The sequence below is a fragment of the Octodon degus genome, unplaced genomic scaffold, assembly GCF_000260255.1.
Source record: "Octodon degus isolate 3935 unplaced genomic scaffold, OctDeg1.0 scaffold00127, whole genome shotgun sequence".
Lineage (NCBI taxonomy): Eukaryota > Metazoa > Chordata > Mammalia > Rodentia > Octodontidae > Octodon > Octodon degus.
Genome location: NW_004524703.1, coordinates 6,768,283 through 6,794,823, shown reverse-complemented (window position 1 = coordinate 6,794,823; position 26,541 = coordinate 6,768,283). Strand labels below are relative to the sequence as shown.

Below are 26,541 nucleotides of genomic sequence, written 5' to 3'. Positions count from 1 at the left end.
GGGGCTAGGGAGATGGCTCAGTGGAATAAGTGCTTCCCTGGCAAGCACAAGGGCCTGAGTTCAATCTCCGGTTCCTCAAAAAAAAGATACATTAGGATAACAATATTTAAAAGTATACTTCCTCTCCTGACTATTTTCTCCTTGTTAAATCTACTGTGAAAGTCACCTGCTTTGTCACCTTTGCCTGGCTCTCAGCACAGGGACCTCTGCGTCTCTAGGACTGTTGGGCTGACAGAAACCCCAACCCAAGCCCTAGCTTCATTGCCACCTGAAAGGATGACCTGAAACAGGCGTAGGCAAACCTTTTCTTTAAAGAGCCATACTGTACAATGTGATTTTCCCAGGTCATGTAGTCTCAGACACATTCAACTCCATTGTAATGCAAAAGCACACAGACAATATATTTAAAAATTATCACAGCTGTATCCTAATAGTTTGTTTACAAAACAGCCATTGTGCCTACATGATTGCTAAATTTAATCTCAGGGAGTTTCCAAAGAAAGGTCATTTTATTTACCTTGAATCCCACTTTAACGTGGGATTAGTATCGACAATAGAATGGGTCTTTCTCTCTCTGATTAAACTGTACAAATTCAAAGTGCTCCCAAGTACTTGTTTCAAGCCAAAAAAGAAAAAAAAGTCTCAATAAAGGAACAGTTGAGAGTCTAGATTACATAACAAGACCCTGCACGCACACACACCACACCATCAGGATGTTCTTCAATCTTATTTTGTTTCTTCAAGATAAGAAAGTCTTTGAGGTGGGTTCCAAGTGAACCTTCTCTTTGCCTCATTTTAAAAAAATGAAACAACTCTATTAAGACAAAATTCTACATATCACACAATTTACAGACTTAAAATGTAAGCTCCAATACACTGTACAACCACAATCAAGCTTAGATCATTTTTGCCAACCCAAACCAAAATACTTTGCTTACTGTTCATCATCTCCCAATCCCTATCCCCTAAATCTAGATAACCACTGAACTACTTTTTATCTTCACAGCTTTAGCCAGCAATGGGGATCTGTTTTTTTTTTTGTTTTTTTGTTTTTGTTTGTTTGTTTGTTTGTTTGGGGGGTTTTGTATTTTTTTAGGCAAGAGTCTTCAGGGTGTTCAGGGTCTCAGTACTAGATGGGACTTATAGTGATCTGCCTGTTTACAGTCTCCCAAGAGCTGGGATTACAGGCATGTACCACCATGCTCAGTCTCAACTGCCATCTCAGCGTGCCCCAGGGGCAGAGCCAGCACAGCAGGCTGGGGAATCAAACCTCCAGCCTTTGTGCCTGCTTGCAGGCACTTTAATCTGCTGAGCTATTTGGCTGGCCCTAACACTTGCCTTCTGAGCCAATTTGGATAGAGGTAAACAGTAAAGAGAGATATCAAAAACAACATTTGAGATTTGTATCTTTAATTTACCTGGCCCTAGCAATGGGAAAATACTCAAAATTCTACTTGTTGAGTCCATACATAGTCTTCTTTCACTTTTTTCAAGAACGTGAATTTGATAAAGCCTGCCTAAAAACATCTATCTGTGTTATCATATTTAATGATGAGAAACTGGATGCTTTCCTACAAAGAGTGCTGGCTACCAAAACCAGGCATAATGATACATGCCTGTAATCCCAGCACTGGGGGATCACTACAAGTCCAAACTGCATAGTAAGACCTATATCAACAACAACAAAAATAAAATAATAAAATAAAAAGATAAGGCAAGGGGATATGCCCACTCACCACTTCTGTTCAATATTGCCTTGAAGTTCTGTTTTTGGCAGTAAGATGAGAAAATTAAAATTATTCCTACCAGTATAAAAGAAAGAAAACTCTATGACTGTTCACTACCACCAAAATCATCAACAGCAACAATGAAAATTCTTATAACTAATCCTTAGTTATAGAAAAGTTAATATCAAAATCCAACTACCTTCTTATATATCAGAAATTAATAAAGTTTCTAAATGATACTGTTTCTATGAGCACCAAAAATCTCAATATTACATAAAATATGTAGATGAGAAATTTTTGAGTATTATGTATAAATCTAACAGATATGAATAAAATCTACCAGAGGATGACTACAGAACTCGGATGGCAGCTATCAAGGGAGATCTAAATGAATGAGTGGAGAGTCCATGTTCATGACAGGAATACCCACTATGGTCAAGATCTTTGTGTACAGTTTTAAGTAACCTCAAATAAAAACCCAAAAAGTTATTTTGCAAATGTCAACAAAATGACTCTAAAGTTTATATTGAGTGGTCAAAGACCCAGAATGAAGAAAAGAAAAGTTGGAGGGGCTAGGGAGATAGTTCCATAGAACAAGCACTTGCTTGGCAAGCACAAGGTCTGAATTCAATCCCCAGTTCCACAAAAAAGAAAAGAAAGAAAAGAAAAGTTGGAGTTCTGAGACAATCTCAATTTCTTTTGAAAGCTAATCTACGAAACTACAGTAATCAAGGTGCTGTGTAAGTGGGAACGAAATTTAAAAAAATAGATCAATGTAACAAAAACCAGGGTTGGCCAAATAGCTCAGTGGATTAAAATGCCTATAAGCAGGCTCAGGAGCCAGGGGTTTGATTCCCAGGCCCGCCGTGCAGGATCTGCCCCTGGGGCGCACTGAGGTGCAACTGAGACTGGGTGTGGTGGCGTGCACCTGTAATCCCAGCTCTTGGGAGGCTGTAAACAGGTGGATCACTATGAGTCCTATCTATGACACCCTGAACACCCTGTAGACCCTTCCCTAAAAAATTAAAAAAGAAAAAAAACCAATCCAGAAGCAAACCTACACAAATTCAGTCAAGTGACCTTTGACAAAGAAGCAAATGTAATTCAATGCAAAAAGGCCTTTTCAATAACTGAACATTCACTTGCCAGAAAATGAAAAACTGATTCAGTCCAAATAGATAACTTCATCCTTGCCTAGTATGAAACACATAAAAACTACTAGAAAAGCTTCCACCCAGGTAGTAACTGAGGACAGCACCCTACCAGAACAGTAGTTGCCCAACTGTACACAGGAACATGAACCATGAGTCTCTTCCTTAGTCACAATGAGACATTCCATTCATTACATCAAGCCCATCCCTGGCCTTATCAATCATTTACACTTACAGTTTATTAAATTTTCACAGTATTAAAAGGGCACAGAGGTTAAAAAAATGCTGTCATGTACAGAGATAGCATGACTTTTCTCTGCTGAGTTACATCCTAGAAGGCATAAGTAACAATTATTTGCAGATTCTAACAGGAACTATCACTTCATTGACCCTCACTTTAATGTAACAAGACAAAGCAAATGTATGCCGAAAGCCATATCTACTAAGATGGGTGTAGGCAGCCCCCCTCTCTCTCTCTCCCACTTCTCTTCCATAAAACACACAACACAGTTCAACATGCTCCTTTATCTCCCATTTCATTTTCCTCCATACTTACTATCCAATGCCTTTATTCTTGGGGGGGGGGGTACACGTGCATTTATAAACAGCACATCTATATTTTCATGGTCACATATTCCCACCAGAATATAAACTCCTTGAGAGAACACATTTGGTCTCTTCGTATAGTCTGCAGAGCCCAAGCATCCAGAACATGATTATTCCACAGACTTTTATTAAAGGAATAAAATTATGTACAAACTATTTAACAAATCTATTGTAGTATAAAAATCATGATTTATAATTTTCCCTAGTACTAGTTCCCAAAGAAGAAATCCCAAATAGCATTCTCCCAATTTATCCTTTCATAACTTTACTAACTTGCTAGGCGCATAGCTCAGCGGCAGTGCATTTGGCTAGTATATACAAGGCCTTTGTTCTATCACTAGTATAATTAAATTAATTAACAAGAAGTATGGCATATTTAATTCATACAGTGCACAGGCAATGCATAAATGTGTGTGCACATAAAGAAATACATTTTTAGTATTTTTTCACATTCACATACAATTATAGGTAGAATCAATGATATGCAATTCAAAGACAACATCTAGAACAGACAATATGAACCATATACAATATATGATGCTTCAAATACAATTTGATAATCAAACTTCGAGGCTCCAGAAGCAATAAAGAAAAACTGCATTATATTTGATAAATCCCCTTTCCAACTATTGGAATCTATTCCTCCTTAACTTATCTCATTGTGTGTGAGGTCTGAGTAACAAGACAGAAGTTTGGATCCCAAGTTACTGCTCAAGACATCATTCCCTTCTATCTTCTGACCACTTGCAACTGCCACAGACTCTGTCTTTACCTTATGTTTTTAGATAAATTATATTCCAAATATTCAGTGCATCATGCCTTCCTGGAAAAAATATAAAGAAATTTAAAATGATAGTGACACTATATTTCACGGCATGTCAGAATCCAGTCTATAGTATATTTAATATAGGCAACAAGTATAGTTACATAACTATCAGCTTAATTAACTTTGATGGGTCTCATTTTTTTAATCCAGTTCTATTTAACTGAGTTGTACACAGCTCTCTAAGAGCATTTTTAACATTCTTTATTAGAAGTAAATTAACCATATAGACATACACACATGCATACATATACTGCATACACACACCACATCTCAATGTGAAGAGTTAGCTGATACTAATCTATCTCTATCCATATTTCGAATTATGGACCCATTAATGAACTGCATTTTTAAGAGCTACAGTTACAGTTATGTATACACAATACCTGTCAGTGGAATGAGGCAGGGAAGACTAACAAATCCGTTTAAGAACACAACAGTAATGTTCAAAATAGTCCTAAATTGCTCACAAGTAAATGTCACCACTGGTCCTCTCCTTAATTATTTTCATTGCTTCTTAAATAACGACAAAGATCCCAGGGGCAAAAGAAAATTTTACATACTCCCCTCCAACTTTCCTAGCTTTGAATTCCCCACCCCAAACTCAAATTATCTTCTTTTTTTAATGAGTCAAAATATATTTGAGATGGACCTTATACATTTTGCCCAACCAACTGACATCAATTAAGGAAATGCCACCTCCAGGCTGAGCTGTCCTTTACCTCTCAGCTCCCCAAGGCTCAGGAAATGGCTTCCAGTAAGAACAGAGGAAGATTTACAAATGTCTCTGTAATGATATTAACAGGACTTGAAGTAACAAAGCATTTTAGAAACTTAAATTTTAAGGAATTATTTCATCATTATGTACAGATAATTACTAAATCCCACTATGTAATCAACATAAATATACCTCTTCTTTCTTCAGCAATGTCCCAGAGGACCCATAAAATCTATTTCTAACTCATTTTCTCCTTCAAGTCATGATCTGACATGTATGTTAATCTAATTTCACTCACATGAACATGCTATCAAAAGAGACACAAACAGATGTACCCTTACTGTCAACATTATTTTGTAAGGGCCTCCATATGTTGAATTGAATAAACACTGACACTAAGTTGACATGAAAATTATTAACATTAAACAACACTAGCATTTGGGGTGAAGAAGTAGGCTTAAACATACATGTAACAGGAGAGACTGCCAAACAATATGAAAACATGTTTGAAATTTCCTTTAGTTTTCTCTATAGTGATAATGGTGCTGTCTTTTTCTTTTTCAAAAATTTTTAATTTTATTTTTCTTTATTTTATGAGTGTGTGTGTGGTACTGGGAATCAAACTCAAGAACTTGCACTTCCCAAGCAGGCGCTGTGCCACTGAGCCACGTCCCTGCCAATGGGCTATTTAAAGAGCTTTCTTTGGTCTTGTTTGGCCTCTTAGCCAGCAAAGTCCAGGCTCTACCATACTTTTATCCACCTAATCAGGATTTCTCAATCTCTTCCATAACATCTGGCTAAATGCTGTCTCTACAGTCTACAGAATAACAGTCATAATAGCCATTTCAATAAATGTGTTGCTCTCTTAATAAGTGTTGAATATTTTATGCATATTTGCTCATTTAATCTGTATAACAGCCTTGTAAAGTAGGACCTGATATTTAAGCTGCATTTTACAGTGAAGTAAAAGCAAAGTTTAAAGAAACTGAGTTACCTGTATGTGTGAGTCACACAGGTAGTCTGCCTGACTCTACAGCCAGCCAGCCTAACCACTGATCTCCACAGTGTCTGCAGAAACAGCCAGAAGAGTTCCAACAATTGGCTGGTTCAGTCTTCCACTGAACAAATGAAGGAAGACTCAAAGGAGACAGCAGCATGGCCCCAGCAGTTCCTGCCTCCATAGCGATCCAGCCTAGCATTTAAAATGTGCCCCAGTCCTCTGTTTCCACAGCTCCCTTCCCTCGCTCTCCACTCAGTCCTCTTCTGTGCCCTGCTGACTGTCCCTCTTCCATGCATATATGAAGTACGAGGGTCCTGCAGGCTTCTCAGGGCAGCCTCCTGCTCACCAAGTCTATCCCAGGGGCCCACAGCCTTGGGGAGCCACACTAGATTGAAGACCACATCCCCACAGCACTGGCTCCTCCCTATTTTTTTTTAAATTCTTTCTATCTATCTATCTATCTATCTATCTATCTATCTATCTATCTGTTACAGGGTCTTGCTATGTAGTTCAGACTCCTAGTGATCCTCCTGTCCCAGCCTCCCCAGCAGCGGGATTATAGGCATGTGCCTCCCCCCATGCCTGGTTTTGTATTCCGGGGCCAGCAAGGCATGCAGTACCCAGGATCAGACCTATGCCCTTGCACTTGCCAGGCAGGCATCTAGCCCACAGAGCTGTGTCCTCAGCCCTCCTCCCTCCCTTTCTGAGTGATCATACAGTGGGTGCACGTTCCTTCAGTTACTCCCATGCATTCACGGTTTATACACAACCCATGCTTTCTCCACACCAAAGAAAAGGATATCCTGGTTTCCTGCTTGATGTTACTTGTGCTCAATTTAAATCCACCTTTACTAGCAGTATGAGCCATCTCCCACCATCCTCAGTGCCATCCTCAAAGAGGACATCACACCACTCTCTATGTGGCAACTACTCCCACAATCCACATCTCCTGTCTGCCTGGATCCTTCATTTTTACTTGCATGCCTGTCTTAATTACTTTTTACTCGTTGCTGGGACAAATACCCAACACTCAAAATGAAGGAAGGTTTATTTAGCTCACAGTTACTGGAGGGTTCAGTCCATATTCTGCTGGCTCCAAGGCAAAGGACAGCAGTTCATGCGGCAGAAAACAATGAGGAGCAGAGGAGGAGCAGCAGCTGCGGCGTCCATGAAGTCTCTCTCTTCCTTCTGCGCTGACTGCAAAGACCGGCGCTCCACAGTGAAGATCAGAGCTCCTCTAAAGTGGTGCGGCTGCCAAGACCAAGCTCCTCCAAAGACTGAGACTTCTCCACGGAAGCGGAAGCGGAAGCAGGGCAGGGCAGCATGAATCCAGGTGGGGAGGCTTCCTGCCTTTCTCAATTCCTGGGCCCTGCCCACCTGCAGGGCTAGGCCCCCACACTGAGAACTGTGGGAGCTGATTCAGCCAAGTTGATATCAACCAACACAATGCCTGTGGCTCAGGTAGTTTGCTGCATTCTGAGGGTACCTTGGGAGTTACCACTTACTTTCGGGATGTGAAACACCACAAAAGCCTTCTCCTGGTTGGTTCCCCTTGCTCAGACTCTCCTCATCCCTCCTCAAAGCCCCTCTTCTCCTTTCCTGGGGCTAGGGAATACTGGAGATTAGACTCCTCTTTTAAAGTTTTGAGAAAGGGTCTCACTACATTGCCCAGGCTGAGCACACAACTTGTGATCCTCTTGCCTCAGTCTCCCAGCATTCTGGGATTCCAGACGTGTGCCACCACCCTGGAATTCTGCCTACCATAGCGATGATCAGCCCAACTTCAGCCCATGACCCTTCCCAGCCATGTCACAGGCAAAGCCAGCCCAAGGAATGTGAGAAGAGCAGTCCAAACACTCTCTCATTTCCACTTTCTCCTCCAGGCCCTGCCTTATCTGCTACTCCCAGAACACATTGCCATCGCTTGTGCTGTCTTTCAGGTTTAGCCTTCTGTTTGTGAGGAGTTCCTCAAGTCAAGCGCTGCTTGACATCCTCTTCATCTGTACATAAATACTTTTACCACTCTCCATATCATCTTCCCAATTCATTAAATGAACATGTTTACAGCCCAGGGAATTTCCCAGGATCTGCGGTGCTCTTCACCATAAACTAGGTCCACCCAGAAGAAGCCTGAGTGCCAGGTCTTGGAGTGAGTTTTCCTGAGTTCATTAAATGATTATAAATTTTGTAAATGATCCTCATGCCTTTTTATTAAATTACCATAGTAATTACTTATTAAACAAGCTATACAAGCATCTTTATTAATCATATGAGAAATGCCCACTAAAAGATTTAAATACACATAAAAGGCATCCAAAGCCTTCCCTCGGTGTGATTCCTTCACAGATGTACTCAACTTATTAATTCATGATTAATTTGTGAGGCAAAGCAGCAGCATCTAATCACCCTTAAGTATTTTTATAGCTTTGTAATATCTATGCATCCCCCCCAGTGGATGCAGACTACTTTCATCTTGTCTCAAAGCCAGAAATCTTAACAAAAAAGACATACTGTGTCATACAAAACATGAGGGAAAATACTGCATTGCATTATGTGTCAACCAAGAAGTCAAGCAATAAAAAATGCTGGAGGGGCTGGAGGGAGAAAGAAACCCTTCTCCATTGTTGGTGGGAGTATAGACTGGCGCAACCACTGTGGAAATCAGTGTGAAGATTCATCAAAAAACTAGGATTAGAACTGAAAACATTATACCACAGAAATATTTGTGCATCTGTGTTTATAGCAGAACAATTTGTCATAGCTAAATCGTAGAAATAACCCAAATGCCCAACTGAGGAATGGATAAAAAAAATGTGGTATTTTTACACAATGGAATATTACTCAGCTATAAAAAAGATAAACTCGAGGCTTTTATGAGTAAATGGATGCAACTAAAGGAATGGATAAAAAAAGATGTGGTATTTTTGCACAATGAAGTATTACTCAGCTATAAAAAAGGATACACTTGAGGCTTTTATGGGTAAATGGAAACAACTAGAGACCATACTCATAAGTGCAATAAATCAGACCCACAGGTGTAAATCTAAAATATGAGCATTGCATAAATGCTGGTACAATGTGGTTACTCAAGTACCAACCTCCGCTGCTCTTCGCCATGTTCTCCTGAAGGGACGGTGAGACATTCGTCCATGTGTCCATGCAGCAACCTGAGGACATCACCACCAATCAGATACCCTGCAAGGGTAAGGAGAAGTCATTGGCACCGGAACTGCCTTTGTCAGGCGTTGGTGGCCAGACACTTGCTCTGGTCCAATCTTCTGCATTCAGTCTAACAAGGTCTAAGAAGCTGTATGACATCACATGGGGGGGGGCAGCGCGGGTTGGCCCCTCTGAGCAACGCTGCTTGGTCCCAACCTCAGCCACACAGAGAGCTCCAACAAGCACACCAACATGTGCAGGATCAGCTTTGACCATATGTGGAGTGAGAACAGTCAGCCAAAGACAGGTCACACCCTGGGAAACCTGCTACATAAACACTGCGATCAAGCTCTAAGGCGGGAACCTGGAAAGTGAAAACTGCAGCATCAACCAAATGGAGCAAGGCCCTGAAGCCAAAATATGACAGAGAAAACAGCCCTTTGAAAGCTGATGCATGAAGATAACAATAAGTTCAAGTTGACAACAGCGTAGAAATAAGGCAAGATAAACCTTAGCACAAGTTCCCCTCTGAAGAGGCAATTTCAACGAGATCTTTCACACCATGTATCTGCATGAGAAAGTACTTAGACACATGTGATCTCTGCTCATCAGCCAGCTCATTATTGTAATTCCAGAGAGGACCATCAGCTGTGCACCGAGGCTGAGCCCCTCACAAAAGAAGAGTCATCACCTTGGGCTGCTTCACTTCCTGAGCTGATCGGGGCCACGCTCCAAAGTGTCTGCTGGAAGGCGGCATCCACGTGTAAACTGCCAGTGCCGTAGGACAAGTGCTGCAGAGAGGCAAGAGAGGCATCACTGGCAAATCCCACCGGGTGAGCACAACGCTGCACATTTAGAACTGCTCATAGAGAACTAGCTCATACCTGTGGGTCAAAAATGAAAGACCGAGCAGAGTGTAGTGGTGCATGCCCTTAACCCCTGCATGCTGGGAGACCGAAGCAGGAGGATTCGAAGTTCAAGATCAGCCTGGGCAACTCAGTGCTTTACTGTGAACTTGTTTCAAAATAAAAAATAATAAACAGGCTTGGGATATATTTCAGTGTGAAACCCGAGGTTCCATCTGTAGCACCACAGCCACCACACATGTATGCACACGAACTCTAAAACCAATAGTAGGGCCAGACAGATAGCGGATTAAAGCACCTGCTTAGACAGGCACAGCAACTGGGGTTTGATCCCTGGCATGCTGTGCTGGCCCTGCCCTGGGGCATGCTGGGACGGTGAATGAGACTGGGCATGGTGGCACACTCCTATAATCCCAGCGCTTGGGAGGCTGAAAACAGGAGGATCACTATGAGTGCAATCTGTGTAGTGAAACCCTTTAGACCCTGTACTAAAAATGCAAAAAAAAAAAAAAAACCTAATAGAAAAAGATAATAATGAAAGATTTTACTTGACTCGGGTATATTTTTCAGCTTGATTCTAGAAGTTACTAACTTAAATTAATAATCAGAAAACACAAACAACCAATATATTAACAAAATGTGTAAAAAGAGACTACTCGTATTAAAGCTTGCCGATGGACAAGTGGTATAGGAAGTGGGAGGTTAAAATCATAAATAAATTGTCTCCACATCACACAGTTTATGGACGAAGAAGTGATGAACTCTGCTAAGCCAATGCTTTCAGCTTATGGAGTCCTTTCAGAGCTGGTATCTGCAATTTAATATACTGGCCATTAGGTGGCAATATTTCCAAATAGCCACGGGAAATGGATAATCAATTTCTTTCAAAACTCAAAGGGGCCGCGGAGATAGCTCAGTAGAATAAGCACTTGCCTGATAAGCACAAAAATATCATATTTAACATCTTTGAGATGTAATATGGGATCTTATCAAATGTTAACCAAGACAAAGTATACATACAGCCAAACAACATGTTTAAATTACTAATCGCTACTTGGCTGTGTTTATAACTTCAGAGAAAACACAACCTGCTTTCCTAGAATCCCTCCAAGAAAACATCACCAACATCCCTTCATGTTTTGGCAGCACCTTCTCAACGCTAGTGACATCCTCAGCTTTTAAAGATTTTAATCATGCCAGCAAGCTCCTAAGATTCTTTTCTCTTTTTCTATTTTTTAAAGAGAGTACAGAACAATAATTTTTTTAAAAATAAAAATATGCAGAATTTCACTAAACAAAATAATATGAATTCAATAGTATTTGTTGTATTGCATAGTGTTATCTTCAAATTAGTTTAGATTACCAGATATATACATGCAAAATTGGGGGAAAAAACAACAAGAAAAGTTATAAGAGATTAAAGAGAAAAAAAATTAAGCATTAACTGCTCCTTCCCATGGCCCACAGAAATCAGCAGTACAATTACCCAAGCTATCCTGCACACATACATAGATGTATCTCTTCCCCGTCCCTTCTCCTGTCCCTCTCACCTCAGCATAAATAAAATCTGAAAGGTATGATAGATACTGGGAGAAGGGCAAGAAGTTCCTGGGGTTCTGACCAGCCTGGTAAGCTAGAGGCTAGTTGCAGCTTGAAGTAGACACCTTCTGTATAACAAACTGACCTAGAAACCCTCAGGGGTCCTCTAGTTAAGTAGCTCACAAGCTCTCAGCAAGACTAGATCTTTGCTTCTCTTCTCTTAAAAAAAAAAAAAAAAGGAACTCTTGATATTGTGACGTCTACATAACTGTATCAAGTGTCCATGGACTAAAGCCTTTCAAACCATAAGCCAAAATAAGCCTTTTCTATGAACACTCTCAGGTCACTAGTCACAGCAATGACAAGGTAACAAATACCCTTAGGTACAACCTCTTTTCTCCTGGGCCTCAACATGCATAATCTCAGCTGAGATTCCTCTACAAACTTGATTTCTTTTCCAACCTATCAAAAATTTTTGACTACTAATTAATCCTATCCTACCTAATGAACAAGCAAGACATTTTCTTTCACAGCAATTATCATACAACATAATTATTTGACGTAGTTTTCTTTTTTCTTCTTCTATGCCACCTGACGAGGCTCACAACCTTCTCTCTAACCCTATACAGGATTATTCTGGGCAAGTATGGGCAGCAATAAATTAAACCTTTAAATTCAAAACAGCATAGGTTTTTAGAGGCATACCACCTGATTAATAAACACAGGGCCCTGGGATTAATTCCCAGCACTTAAAATAAAGGTGTAAGACTTTTTAAAAGGTTTTAAAGTAATTCTACATATATTCGTATTTCAATAATTAGTAAAAGAAATCATATGTATGTGTATATGACATAGATTCTGATTAAACTATCAAAAATAATTAAAAACACTACCCTGAGAGTGCTTGTAATTGTGTAGGGAAGGTGCAATACAGACAGCAAATGCTGTGTGCAGTGTGTAAAAAGGGAGAGAATGCTCCTGCCAGCATGCTGGAGCACAGCACGCCATACGGGCCTTGAGGGAGGCACAGTGTCACTTCCCTGGGAAAGGTAGGATCTCACAGGGGACATGAAAGGAGCAAGTGTCATACTCTGGTCTGGGGCTTGCATTTTAAAGATACTGACTCCAAATAAGTTTATACATTTACTGGATTTCAACATGAATAATAACAATGCTCCTGTGGTAAGTATAAATATTTAAAACATGCAGAAAGTTCTGTACATTCCTTTAGTGATTTTCCTTTTTAATAAACTGGAAATTTTGTCACTGGCAGTGGTCTGGGCCTGCCTAGCCATCCAACAAGGTCTGACGAGGGTATGCATGATAAAGGGGAGGCTGCCACCAAAGGGCAGAAATGTGGGAGCAGCCAAGACAGTGACCTCTCCCCTTTATGACTGAGGGTACATTCTTGCAAGTGAGGACCTACGGACCTGCGGGCAAAGGCTGCTCCCAGGTCATGGACCTCATGCCTTAGGCAGTGAGTGGCTATTGCTCTGGAAAGGTAATGAGGAACCAGACAGAAAGTGAAATGCAGGAAAAGGGGCAGAAACATGGGACATTCCCTCAAGTTCTACCCCAGACTGAAGACAAGGCATAGCATACAAGACAGTGATACAAACATTCAAATTTTAGTTGTCAGAGAAAATCCTAAGTACGTCCTTAAGGTCATTAGTCACCGAAAGTTACCTAAGTCATGTCTAGTCCTCAAAATAAAATATTCTCTGGGCATAAAATTTTGGCTGCTTTTTCATTTTGCTGCTTAAACAGCAAAGAGAAATCTGAGTAAGAAGAGCACCAAGTCAGGCCTGTGGTATTAAATATTCAAAATGCAGTAACAGTTGCAACTGCTGAAACAAAGATGAGTTGTCCTTACCACAAAAATAGATACTGGCAGAAGCTGAAAGAAAAATCTGTCTTAGGCTGAAAAATATAAGCACCATAGAACATATAAATCCATGGCAGAATCAAGGATTTGGGCAGCCATGCTCCCTGGCCTTACCTTTAATCAAATGTTAGTGGTTTGCAGAATTTATAAAGCACACACACACAAGGTCCTCATCTGAGGACCTTGTCAAAACTGTTGATTTAAATTTGGCAGGAATAAGGTAGGACCAAACAAAACTGCTGGTCCAAAAACTTTGTTTTCAGAGAGCTAATTGGTGAAGCAATGGCCATGACTCATCCACACAGCTGACACTGACAAAGGATCTACAAAGTGCGGTACAGGGTTTCAGGATAAATCCTGAGGGGACTTGACTGACTTTATCAGATACAAAAGTCACTTTCTTGTTGTACAGGTCTTGCTTTATCTTGGTCTTAACCATCCACCAGAAAGGTATAAAAACGAGGTGTAAGGGGTAAAGCCATGTTAGTATGCTGGGCTGTAAAGGGCTCAGGTCAACAACTTCTGACATTGCCAGTCCTGTGGATGACCCACTACTATTATGGACTACTGGACTATATTAGAATATTTTGCTGAATTCACGTACCTACAATATTTAAATAACAATGGAATACCCTTCTCTGACAAAACTAAACATAAAAGGGGATACAACTGCATGACCATTTTGTATCTGTATATTCAAAATAGTTAGGATAGATACGCTGCTACATTCTCTTAATTCAGTGAATAGGAAGATTTGTTCTAATAGTGTTTATGGATGGGATGTCATGTCTGCATCTTGTACAGTGAATAACCACTGACACAACAATGTGCAATGTATCTATTATTGAAACTGTCCTACTGACCGGTTTTGAAACTGTCTCTTTGCTATTTGTTTCTCAATAAAATTACTAAAATAAATAAATAAATAAAAACAAAAATTTTGTTTTGTAGAAGATATTACATAATAGAGGTACATTTTCTTAGAAATAGAAGTGGCATTAAAAATTATCTCCCAGGAATTCTATAAACCATAGAATTATACTTTTAGCTCCCTTTGTAACTCTGTATTTATTTTATACATTTTAAAACATTTTTATGACATGAGGTCAAAAGTCTTTGCCAGATTGCTAGAGGAGTCCATGACCATGAAATGTTTGGGAATCTCTAAACCTTTATCTAACATAATTGTCTACTGAGTTATTTTTCTCTCATTAAATGTCAGGCACTTGGGCTCTGGTAACCAGCATTCTGAATAAATTATCATCTACAGAAAGCAAGCACGTCATGTGTGCCCTCAGGCTTCCATGTTTTCTCTTGAAAGAAAAAACTACATAACAGACACAGAGATAGACGCTCTTTTCAAATGTAACATTCTATGATTTCATCACCTGAGCCACAGGGAGATTATAAAAAATGGCTCAAAGTAAATTAATCAAAACTGAATTACAGTGCCAAAGGGTATACATAGCCCAGAGGAAGAAGAGCACACAGTTAGCATGCATGAGGTTCTGGGTTCGGGTCTCATCACCGTCCCTCCAACATCAGATCCGTTGGTATAATAAAACATTTGCACACACTTATGATCGCTATATTTTTCATTGTTCTTATGCAACTTGAGGCAATTCAGCAATACATTCCATGATTAAAACTTTTATTCATCAAAAATTCCAATATTGGTAGGAGACATGTAGAATAAATTTTTATGGCCTCTATTAATAGCTTTGTTCTGCAGATTAAAGGATCCCACTTTTCACATTTATTTTTAACCAGCTGTTTGCTTGACAAAACTTTTAAAGATTGTGCAACCACTTCCTATTTATAGGTGACCATTCCAATATAAGCAACCCTATCCACAGCCTGGAAATTTTTGTGTAGATTGGATGATTCTACAGCTAACACATGTAAAAAATGTCTGACATGCCTTCCCAGGAGGCAGAGCCCATTCTCCCTCTTCTCTGTACTTCTGGTTACACATCTCTCTCATACCTAAGCTGCTTTGCTAAAGCTTTCTTTAAAAGAAGATAAAAATCCCACCAGGAGGGAAAAAAACCTGCTTTCCTTTTGGATATGTCTCAAAAGAGGATTAAGATATTCTTTCATATTAGATATAAACAGCAAAAACTGGAAAACACATTACTCGGGTGAGTAGTTTACAAGGATATTTTGAGTTTCAACTCATCCTTAGAAAATCCTGTCTTACCATCCAACTTATAAAAGCAGACATAATGTCTTCTGTCCATAAGGCACCTTCACAGAGTGTGAGGTGAAAAATAGCAATTATTAGATAAAGTTTAATCAACTTACCATCCAAATGTTCGATAGTACTAGTATTTAACATGTATGATTAAATAGTTTAACCTGAGTTTAGCTCTCGCTGATGGTGTAAGAAAAGTGGCACATCGGCTAACAGATGCCAGTCACTACTGAGGAGTTATAGCACTGAAGGGAGATATGTAGTTTAATTAATTTGTTTCAGAAAAAAAATAACTATTTTTAAACCACATCAGAATTTCTCAGAACATACTTCTTATTTTCACGTAACATGTCTTCATTGAATACCTCCTATAATATTGCCTCTCTTTCCCAACTTTGTTTTCTTTTGGCTAAATATATGTAGCCATTACTCTAGCCATTGCCATATGGACAAATCTCCCAGGTAAGTAATGATAGCAGTTACCCATGCAAAGTGATGAGCCTTGTTGGAATTGAAGCATATAATCCTAACACCCATTTAAGTTAAGTTCTCTATTTTCTCCATCCTGCAGATAAAGAAATAGGGTCAAGAAGTTACTCATTTGCCTCAACATTAGTACTGATCAATGAAGATATATGGATGTGATCTATCTGTAGTTACATGGGGCTCAGTGTATGGATTGTTCTAGCTGCCTTTGTCTATCTCAAAGTCCTTTTGCTACCTCGCTTTTGCCTTTTTTTCTTAATCTTTATTCCTGAGTCTACCATAGAAGTCCGTGGGGTCTAGACCCTACTAGTCAATCACAGCAGAAACCTGTGATGATGGTGAGTCCTGCCGCACATGGAGGGACTTCCTTCAACAGTCTCAATCTTACCACAATACATGTTTATTGCCTCGGGATACTCTCATACACTTACATATGTGTTGGGTTTGTGCTATGGCTCAGATGTCAATTATCCCACAAAGGCTGATGTGTTGAAGGCTTGGTTCCCTGCTGATGGCTCCACTAGGAATGGTGAAGTGGGGGCCTGACTGGAAAGACCTGAAGCCTGTGGGCCTGTGCCCTGGGAAGGGATATTAAGACCACAATCCCTTCTACTCTCCCCTTCTTTCCTGGCTATCGGGCAGACAGCAGCCTTGCATTCCCATGCACTCCTTGATGTTTTGTCTCCACGTAGTCCCAAATGACCATGGCCTGCAATCTCTGAGACCATGAGCTCAAATAAATCTTTCTTGCTTTGGACTTACTTATCTTAGGTATTTGGTCACAGTGACAGAAATCTGACTAGCATGGTTTGTTTCCTCCAATAACTCTTTGTGGTCAAAAATTATGTGTACTGTGCCTGCGATCTTTGCTGTTGTTCCTCTTACTGTATTTGCTAGTTTCTAGGATCTATGAACTGTAAAAACACTGGCTTCCTTAGCAAATAAACTGAAATTTTAGCAAAAGAGGCTGCTCTTTTGTAGCTCCATCTAGAAGGTTATGAAGAACAAAGAGCTTAACTAGTCAAAATGTAACTCGCAAATTGTGATTTTTTTTACTAATAAGTTTATTTACAAAGTCAATAGGAAGTAAGCTGTGTGCCGTTACCATTATTGCCATTAACTGTACAGTGCTTTATAATTTAAAGCAGATTCAAATTCATGATCTCATTGTCTCCTCACAGTATTTGGTTCATGTATTGTCACTACCATCGACCCCAGTTTACAAATGAGCACCTAGGTTGAGGAAGCTACATGACTTGCTCAGGTGGTCAGCAATAGAACTGATAGTAGAAGTTCCAGCCTCTGAGGCTCCAAATGTTCTACTACTACTTCATTCTGAAATAATATAATCCTGACTGATAAACTCTGCTAGATAGAGAAAAAAAGAAATTGTAAACATTCAAAATGTGTGAATTTTTGAATTTATGTATTGAAAATCTAGCGAGGGATAAATAAATGCTTATTGAATAAACTACACACCTGGATCTCCTAGAAATCTTCATGGTGACTGTCTCCAGCTACATCCGTTGGGAAACAGAAGTAGAGAAACGCTTCGGGCCTCCCTCCAGCTATGCAACAGTAGGCACTCCACTGAATTTAATAGTTGCTGTCAGTTACATGAGGCACTCTTATGCCACTGCTCTGTCTTCATCATTGTCTCTTTCCACAAAGTGAGTGAAACTAAGCTGCTCTTCCCAGAAATGTTTGCAAGCTGAAGCTGAAGGTGTTGGTCAATCAAAACTGACTTAAAGCATCCCCAACCCTCTCTATTTCCGTGTTTATAGAGCAAGCAGGCACCGACCACTTAATGAATCCTAATCAGTCACACACAAGTTTGACTGGCGGCACTGTGACATGCTTGGCCTCTGATCTGTGTTTCAATCATTACCCACATAAATAGCACATCTGGAGTGCTGACGTGGATGTTCATGCAAAGTTTATGATGCCTCGTGTCATGTGAAATTGCCTTCTTAATCTTAAAATAAAAGTAATGCTTCCTATTGGCAGCCCTCACACAGATTTCAATATTCTATTGCCTGCTGTATAGGATTATTCTTTAATAAAACCAGAACTTACTAAGTTAAATACTTAACTGGCTTTACCATCAAAATGTAATATATCCTGAATGAGTAAACAAACTTCTTTTGTCACCTTCCCATTTCCAGCTGTCCTCTTAGAAGTAAGACAATGTCAATGATAAAAAACTTTTTCATTGCATGTTTCTCCCTAACATGGTGTTTCTCACATGCATTAAGTTACTTTTATAAATATCAAAATAAGTACTCACATCATTAATGTGATCTTTACACTGAGCACAAAACAGAGACAATGAAATTTGGAGTTCCTGATTAGACTATATTTACATTCACATTCTATTAAAAACAAAATCTATCAATAAGTACTATCAATATCATGAGCACACATGTCAAGGTCAGGGGAGAAGCCTGCCTCAACAGAGCTGGCAAATCACATTTGCACATTTATTCTCTTACAAGAGGAGTTATTTATAGGATGCCAGATAGATACAGGCTTATTTATAAGCAATTTTCCCTAGGTAATTTGTAGCATAAACTGTAAAGAAGTAATTGCAATGAACTGTCACTTATCAGAGCACCAAGTCCACGCCTGCACTCCCATACTTACCAAGTACCTCTCGGAGGACACACTAACTAAGATGAGGTCATCTCCAACCCGTACTTTTTCTCCTTCTGATCGCTGCTTAGAGGCAGGATGGATAGTCCACCAACAAGCTTCCCCTGCGGAGTAATGGAAGTGTGAAACAGAGATATACCTTGTAACTGAAATCTCATTTTCTTTACCACTCACTTCTTCAAATGTAAAATTTCATGTAAATTAAGCTCTTAGACCACAAAAGTGGAAAGAACTTAGCTTAGGATATCCTGAAGTGCAGTTTCTTCCGTAGAAACAGGGTACAACATCTTGGTGTCTGACCCCGTAACTAATACATGCTCTGAAAGGATATTTACATGTACCAACAGAAGACCAGGTCTACAATCATCCCGAGCTGGTTTCCTTCTGTACGCAATCACATGTCACCACTCTCTTTGTAATACTCTCTGTAAAAATATCTAGTTCACTAACACTTGGTTTTTAAAACGACTTGGAGTTTTGTGATATGACAACTCTATCCTAAGGATTTTTTACAATCCCAGTACTTTTCTGGGCTGCTAATTTTAAAAAGAATGCAAAGTTGTTGTCATTAAAATCTCACCATTCTGTGGTTTTTATTATTTGTTTGGTTTCTTTGCCTTGTTCTATTATTCTAAACTGTGGCAGTTTACATTCATATAAGAGCAAATGTAAAAAAATTCTTAATACATTATAAAAACACCTGAGTATATATCAAATTAAATAATACCTTTTACAAGTCAAGCATAAACATAAGCTACAGATCCCTTTCCAATTTATCAGGTCCTGTTTATGTAATTATGCACATAATTCTCCAATCTGTTCCCAATTGCTTTTTTTTTTTTCAAATCAAGAAACTTATATTCATATAATTAGAATTCTCAAAGTAGAATGGGGTAGGCAATAAATATTTAAAGATTTAAAATTTCTGAATTTAGTTAAAATTATAGCACATTTCCAAGAAAGATGAATCTTTTGCATAAGAAATGTGAATAATTACTATTTAATTTTCTGAATACTGTTTGATTTTAATTTTCATTTTATGATTTATACTGTTTCTTTTACTTACAATCTATTTATAAGACATGGTATGATATTTTCTCCTAGTATTAGAAACTTTAAAAAGTGTATTTCCATTTTCCATTGACTTTATATGAGTTTTTCTTTGTCTTTTACACACACACACACACACACACACAGGGAAAAATATGTATATAACCTGACATAAGACTGATACTGTTTTATGGAAATCTTCAATGACCTTTTAAAATGGGTTCATCTAATATAATTATATTTTACATAGTCACAATTGTTTTCAAAATCTAAATTTAACCGTTCGAGCCCAGGGCCTACTGTGCCAGCCCCACCCCTGGGGTGCACTGAGATGGGAATTAAGACTGGGCGTGGTGGTGCAAACCCGTAATCCCAGTGCTTGGGAGGCTATATACAGGAGGAACACTATGGGCCCAATCTACACAGTGAGACCTTGTACTAAATACATTTTCTTTTAAAAATCTAAATTTAAGATGCACAAAACAATGGCAAAAATGTTCAGCTGATATCTGTTATCTAGTCACTACCATTCTCTTAGCCAGTTTTACTATTTGTCTCTAACACATTCTTTTTCTTGACTAATTCTGCAGTGCCAGGATGTAAGTTTCAGAACAGCAGGGATGCTGCAAGTTTCGTTCACTAGGATTTCCCCAGCTCTACAAGCGTATCAGAGGCACTCAATAAAAATTAATTTTGCATGAACAAATACCTGAATCATCCCATAATGCTTCTTCAGCATTTACAGTCAATATGTAACCTGTGGTTTATACTGCTTTTCTTACACAAATCAATCTTATTTGTCATCACCAATTGGAATTCCAAATCTTTATTCACCCAATCCACAGTGCTGGGGCTATCTGCATTTTTCATGCATTCACCCAAATATTACCAAGGAATCCTCTATTGGCCAATCATTGCTGAAGTAGCTGGAGACACGCTGACAAATAAGAATGGAGGAAACAAATCATCCACTCTGTGAGTTTAGTTTAGGCAAGTGTACAACAAGGGATACATGCATTTTTTTAAATCCAGTAATTAAAAAGAAATAGCTTTGGGATAAAGACAGTAGCATAAGGGGATCAAGAAGCAGGTAGGGACTGGGGAAATGGCTCAGTAGAATAAGTGCTTCCCTGGCAAGTGCCAGGGCCTGAGTTCAATCCCTGGTTCCACCAAAAAAAAAAAAAAAAAAGAAGCAAGTAAACACCTGCCTTGGAATCTCTATTATGGAACTGCTCAGCATATGTACACAAGTACTAGGTAGTGTCTTATACTTCTTTTGAAAACCAAACTTAAAATTTGCTTTTAACTGTGTACTAAAATACAGTAAGTGAAACATATTAATTCAAACAAGAACAAATTTAAAAACTAGAAAAAATCAGACTGAGTCAATAAAAATAAAATAAAAATCAGAGTAACACATTTATCTTTTTAGTGTTAAGTATTCTCAATATTTCATATGCAAAACAGATATATCCATTCCAAAGTTAATTAATTCCATAAATACAGATTTATTTTTATCCAGTGATAGATTTTAAAATTTAAGGGATATGAGCGAGCACAGTGCATTCATTAAGAGACATAAAAATTTAAAATTATACATATCAATTGGATAGCACATGAAGTATTGATATATGCATGCAATATATAATGTTCAGACTATGTTAAAGATTTTTATCTCCTCAAGGATTTATCATTTATTTGCTTATGGGAAAACATTTTGATTTTCTTTCTTCTATCTTACTGAGATAAACATCATAATTGCAACAGTCACCCTCTATACCAGAAAACTAGATTCTCTCTTTTTCTGGTTGGTGGGAGAGAATCAAACCCTGGGCTATCAGCCTACTCAGCAAGTGCTGTTCCCTGGGCCACTTCATTAAAAACCCAGCTAAGCACAAAATATTTTTTAAAGAGTCAAGGTGTGAGGGGATGGCTTCATTTCCCCTTAAAAAAAGAACTTAATAACATTTGCATTATTTCCTTCCATCCTTTTTCCTACTTGGTATATTCTTTAATTACAAAAGTCATACGTATACACTGTAAAGATAATACAAATTGCCGGAGGTATATAAAGTCCTCAGAGAATGGAGAAGAAGAATACAAAGAAATTTTGAGTTTCCCTATTTTTATTTTCTAGAAGCAGCTCTGTTTCAATATATATTTTTATTTTTACTTCAAAAATAAGGAAACACAGGTCTGTTTAGACATATATGCAGTACAATACCTGTGGACAGAGAAATGGAGATTTTCAGGCTCTACCTCTTTGTTAGAAAACCAAGATTGTGAAATGTCACATTTTCACTGTTAGACATACTTTTAAGATGGAAGATGAGGGAGACATGCAGTAATACTTACAAACCAATCACACCAATATGTTTTCCTCCCAGTAAATCATGTAAGTTCTGGTCCCCCAAACATACTGTAGACTAGTTTGAATATCCCGGTAATGACATGGGAATAACCAGCAAGAAAATATATATATGAGGCAAATTCCAGTGAAAGGCACACGGCCAGTGACTCCCCTCAATACGCGCTCCCTGACTCCCAGCACACCCCTGCATTCTCACCACTCCCTGCAGCAGCTCTGGAAGACACTTCCAACAGTTGTGCGGATATGGATACACACATGTTCTGAATTGACCCAAAATGTTTACCTCTCACGTCATTTTAACTTGGAGGTAGAGCCAGGAGTTCTACACTGCCACATCCAGTGAATTTGGTGAAAGGGGACATTCCATAATCCTGCTTTTAAGTTTCTCTGCCGTAAAAACACGTGTCTAATGCATCTTTGATCATGTATCATAATATTTATCCTCCCACCTAGTCCCAGCTAGGCTCTCTCTGAAAACAGCTTCCCCACAGCACAGTGCTCTCACCTGTAGTGTCCTCTTGCAAGCCCACATCGAAGGCCAGCTTATCAGTTGAAGACCGGGAAGTGGACAGACAGCAGAGATACTGAAAATACAGAATCAGTAGTTGTGACTAAGTATTGAGAGTCGTAGCCAAATCTTACTCTGACAAGCAATTTGACATCTGTCTATCTCTGCTGATTAGTCTTTTTCTAACAATCTGGATGCTTCTGCATCTAAGACTTTTAAAATCCTGTGCAGAATAGCACTTACAGAGCATGCATTACAAGCAACAGTCGAAAGGAAATATGGCCCTTTTTCCCCTGCATAAAAGACTAAGGAAATGTGCTCTGTCAGTACAAGAGAACAAGTAACTGGGGATATGTTTGTACATCTCTCACTTCATGTGATATTCATGACCATCAGACAAAGCTCAATGTGATCTGACAGTCAGAAATGTCTCCCAAACAGAAATTTGAAATCTTTTCCCTTTCATCTTCTAGTTTCGTTTTCATTGAAAAATCTTTAACTCTTTGAAATCCATCCTGTGTTGACTTTACTGTGAATGACTGCAGTCTCAAGACGTGTGTGCATGTATGTAATTCCTCCAGGATCATCAAACACTCCCTGTGCCATTATTTCCTTTGTCTTCTCACCCCTAAGTTTTTCTATGTGTTTTCTTGTAGTCGTTGAGAAAGGGTCTCGTCATGCAATTCAGGCTGACCTTGAACTCACTACGTAGCCCTACCTGACCTCAAACTCTTGGCAAACTCAGTATCCTCAATGCTGAGATTATAGATATGGGTCACCACCCCCAGCTCCTAACTGTATATTCTTGGACATAAAGTTTAGGACCATTTATTAGGCTACCTTCCCTTCTCCCACTTCAATTCTGAACACCTTGTTAAGTGTTATAAGAATGAGGAAACAAAAAGGAATCTGCTGTGAGTTTTAAATATACTATGTACCATCTGCCTGAGCAAGTGCACTGCAAGTAAGCACACGGGCCTGCAAGGGGCACCCAGAGTCAATTCCTGGGCCTGAGCAGGCCTAGGCCCTCCAGCTTAGTGCAAAGGCAATTAAACAATTAATGCAAAACCTACAGAACTGTTACTAGGGAACAGTGCTCTTATAGCTAACCACCTGTCCATGGATGTGAGAGGGCAGGCTGAGGCTGAGCTCATGGGAAGCAGATACGGGGAAGTCAGAGCCTGGAGGTCTGCAATCAGGCTGACCTGGACCCTGATGCAGCCTCTTGGCTATGAGGTACTGGCTCCTACAGCTACAGAAACAAAGAGGTTCAAGTATCCCCAGATTTGTGTTTAGCCAGTTCAGGATACAAATGTGACCTTCCAACAGGCAGCCCAAGGGGTTTACTGACTTAAGATCTCAACTGTTTTAAATATCTGTCTTTGGGAAAAATTAACACTTTTATAATATTCAAACTCCTGAGGCAAAAACGTAAGGTAAGGCCTATTAAAATTATCTATAATATTTCTTAATAATAATAATAATAATAATAATAATAGAAGGGGCACTATCATCACTCAAATACATTTTAATTTTCACAATAATACTGAAGTAGTGACTATAGTTATTCTACTAAATGTTAATTAAGTTCCAAAAAGACAAGAACTCGGTCTTAATAAGTACTATATTCAGTACTATGACAGTTTGCCGAGCACGAAAAAGATGCTAAATAATATTTATAGAATGGATTAAACTGAAGACTTATACTGATTGACTACCATACTCCAGGCTGTCTGCAGGTAACAATTCTACCAAAGTATCATGTCGAGGTTCTCAACTATTCTAAGAGGAATTATCAGACTACAAGTTTTGAATACTATACCCAAAGGTAAAAAACGGGCCGAAGAGATGGCTTAGTAGAATAAGCGCTTCCATGGCAAGCAAAGGGCCTGAGTTCAATCCCCAGTTGCAAAAAAAAATTTCTTTACATGAAATGTTAATGTATAATTGTTCTCTACCAACAAATTGTTTTTCTATATTTGTCTTATATCCAGCCGCTATATTACTGTATTTTATTACCATATTTATATATTAGCAAAGACTTCCAGAACAATGTTAGAGAGAAACAGCACATTAAACATATGTTTATATTTATTTATTGATTTTAGGCAATTTCATCATGAATGGCTTCATAATTATGGTGGGGGCTATTGATATCTTGACAATAGTCTTTATGACTAAGTAATTAATAATGTTTTCATTAGTAATACATACTGAATTTTATTGAAGAATTTTTAGTACTTGTTAGGATAACATTTTCTCTTATTTCTTTTATTGATGTGTTGAATGTTCTAATACATCAATAAAAATGATATTAAATCAACAATAAAGACATGTCTATACTTTTCATATACTTTTTTTAGAGAAAAGATCATTTTTATTTTTTTATTTTTTTCCATAATTTTATTGAGAAATAAATAGCAATGAGATAGTCTCAAAGAAAATTGGTAGGACAGTTTCAATAATTAACATATTGCATACATTCTGCCTAGTATTTAATTGCTCTACAAGATGCAGACATGATATCCTATTTACAAACAACATTAGAACAAGTCCCTCTATTCATTAAGAGAATATAATTATATATCTATCCTAACCACTTTGAATACACGATACAACATGGACATTCATCTGTATCCCCTTTTTATTGTAAGTTCCATCATTTAAATATTATAGGTGTGTAAATGCAGCAAAACATTCTAAAAGAGTTTAGTAGTTCATTATACTATTGGGTCTTCCACTTCACTGGTAATGTCAGAAATTGTTGACCTGAGCCTCCTACAGCTCAATATAACACTAGGGCTTTACTTCTTCTACTACATTTTATATTTTCTTTTATACTTGGATGGTTAAGACCAAGGTAAAGCAGGACCTATGCAACAAGAGTTGTAGCTTTGGGAATGATAAGGTCAGTGAAATCCCTTCAGGATTTATCCTGAGATCCTGTACTTCAGATTGTAGAATCTTTGTCAGTGTCAGCCATGTGGATGAGTCACGGCCATTGGTTGGCCAATGTGCTCCCTGTGAAAGCCTGAGAGAATGTTTTCTCTCCATGTGACTCTCCTTAGGCACACTCTACATCATTGATCACTTTCCTCTTTGACCCCATAATCTCCTTGATCAGAAAATTTGGGACACTACCGAGTTACATGACATTACAGTACAATTTCTCATATGTCCTGAGTCTTAATTGACCTTGGAAGGCTAAAGCCAAAATGTTGGCTTTCCCTGCGGCCCTCCTTTTTCACTAATCTTGGTCTGCAAACTTAGGTTGTTAACCATCCAGAAGACAAGTTTATTGTTATTACCATACAACTTAGGATGTTAAGCTTAATCGCACTATCTGTCTGTCTATCAAACATCTTAGGCATACCATGGAACAGGTATTTTTCATCAAGTATTGATATGTTGAACTTTAAGTCCCTATAGAATACGATGCAAAAACATATAAAAATTAGAATATATTTTTTAAAATAGGCATAAAGAATTATATATTTCTTATGTTTGCACATAAGTCCAAAAATCTAACCATATACAACTTGAAGCAGGACATTCCTACAATATTCCTTTTCCTGTCTCTTGCCTTCATTCATCACCCCATTCTTTTTGAACAATCATCTACCCAAGAGACAGCATGGTAGCAACTGGCATGTAATGACAAATAGCCTGTATTCAGAAGACCAGAATGACAGGCACTCCAAGCATGAAACTACTATTACAGATTACCAACTTCAGTGCAGTTGCTTAGTTCACAGGTATCAGAGTATATAGTTAGTCAGGATGAGAATCTTTCCAATTAACTGCTA

General features: G+C 38.6%; 1 protein-coding gene across 6 annotated transcripts in view; it reads right to left on the bottom strand.

The window, feature by feature from the left end:
- Ryr2 (ryanodine receptor 2) overlaps nt 1–26,541 on the bottom strand; it is a 681,083-nt gene that overhangs the window by 351,052 nt on the left and 303,490 nt on the right. For all 6 annotated transcript variants that reach the window (XM_023700826.1, XM_023700825.1, XM_023700827.1 and 3 more), the window contains exons 7-10: nt 22,733–22,811; nt 18,798–18,910; nt 9,876–9,975; nt 9,124–9,220 (exon numbers count right to left, since the gene is read on the bottom strand). In XM_023700826.1, coding sequence (XP_023556594.1) covers nt 9,124–9,220; nt 9,876–9,975; nt 18,798–18,910; nt 22,733–22,811 — 389 coding nt within the window. The remainder of the gene's footprint in view (nt 1–9,123; nt 9,221–9,875; nt 9,976–18,797; nt 18,911–22,732; nt 22,812–26,541) is intronic.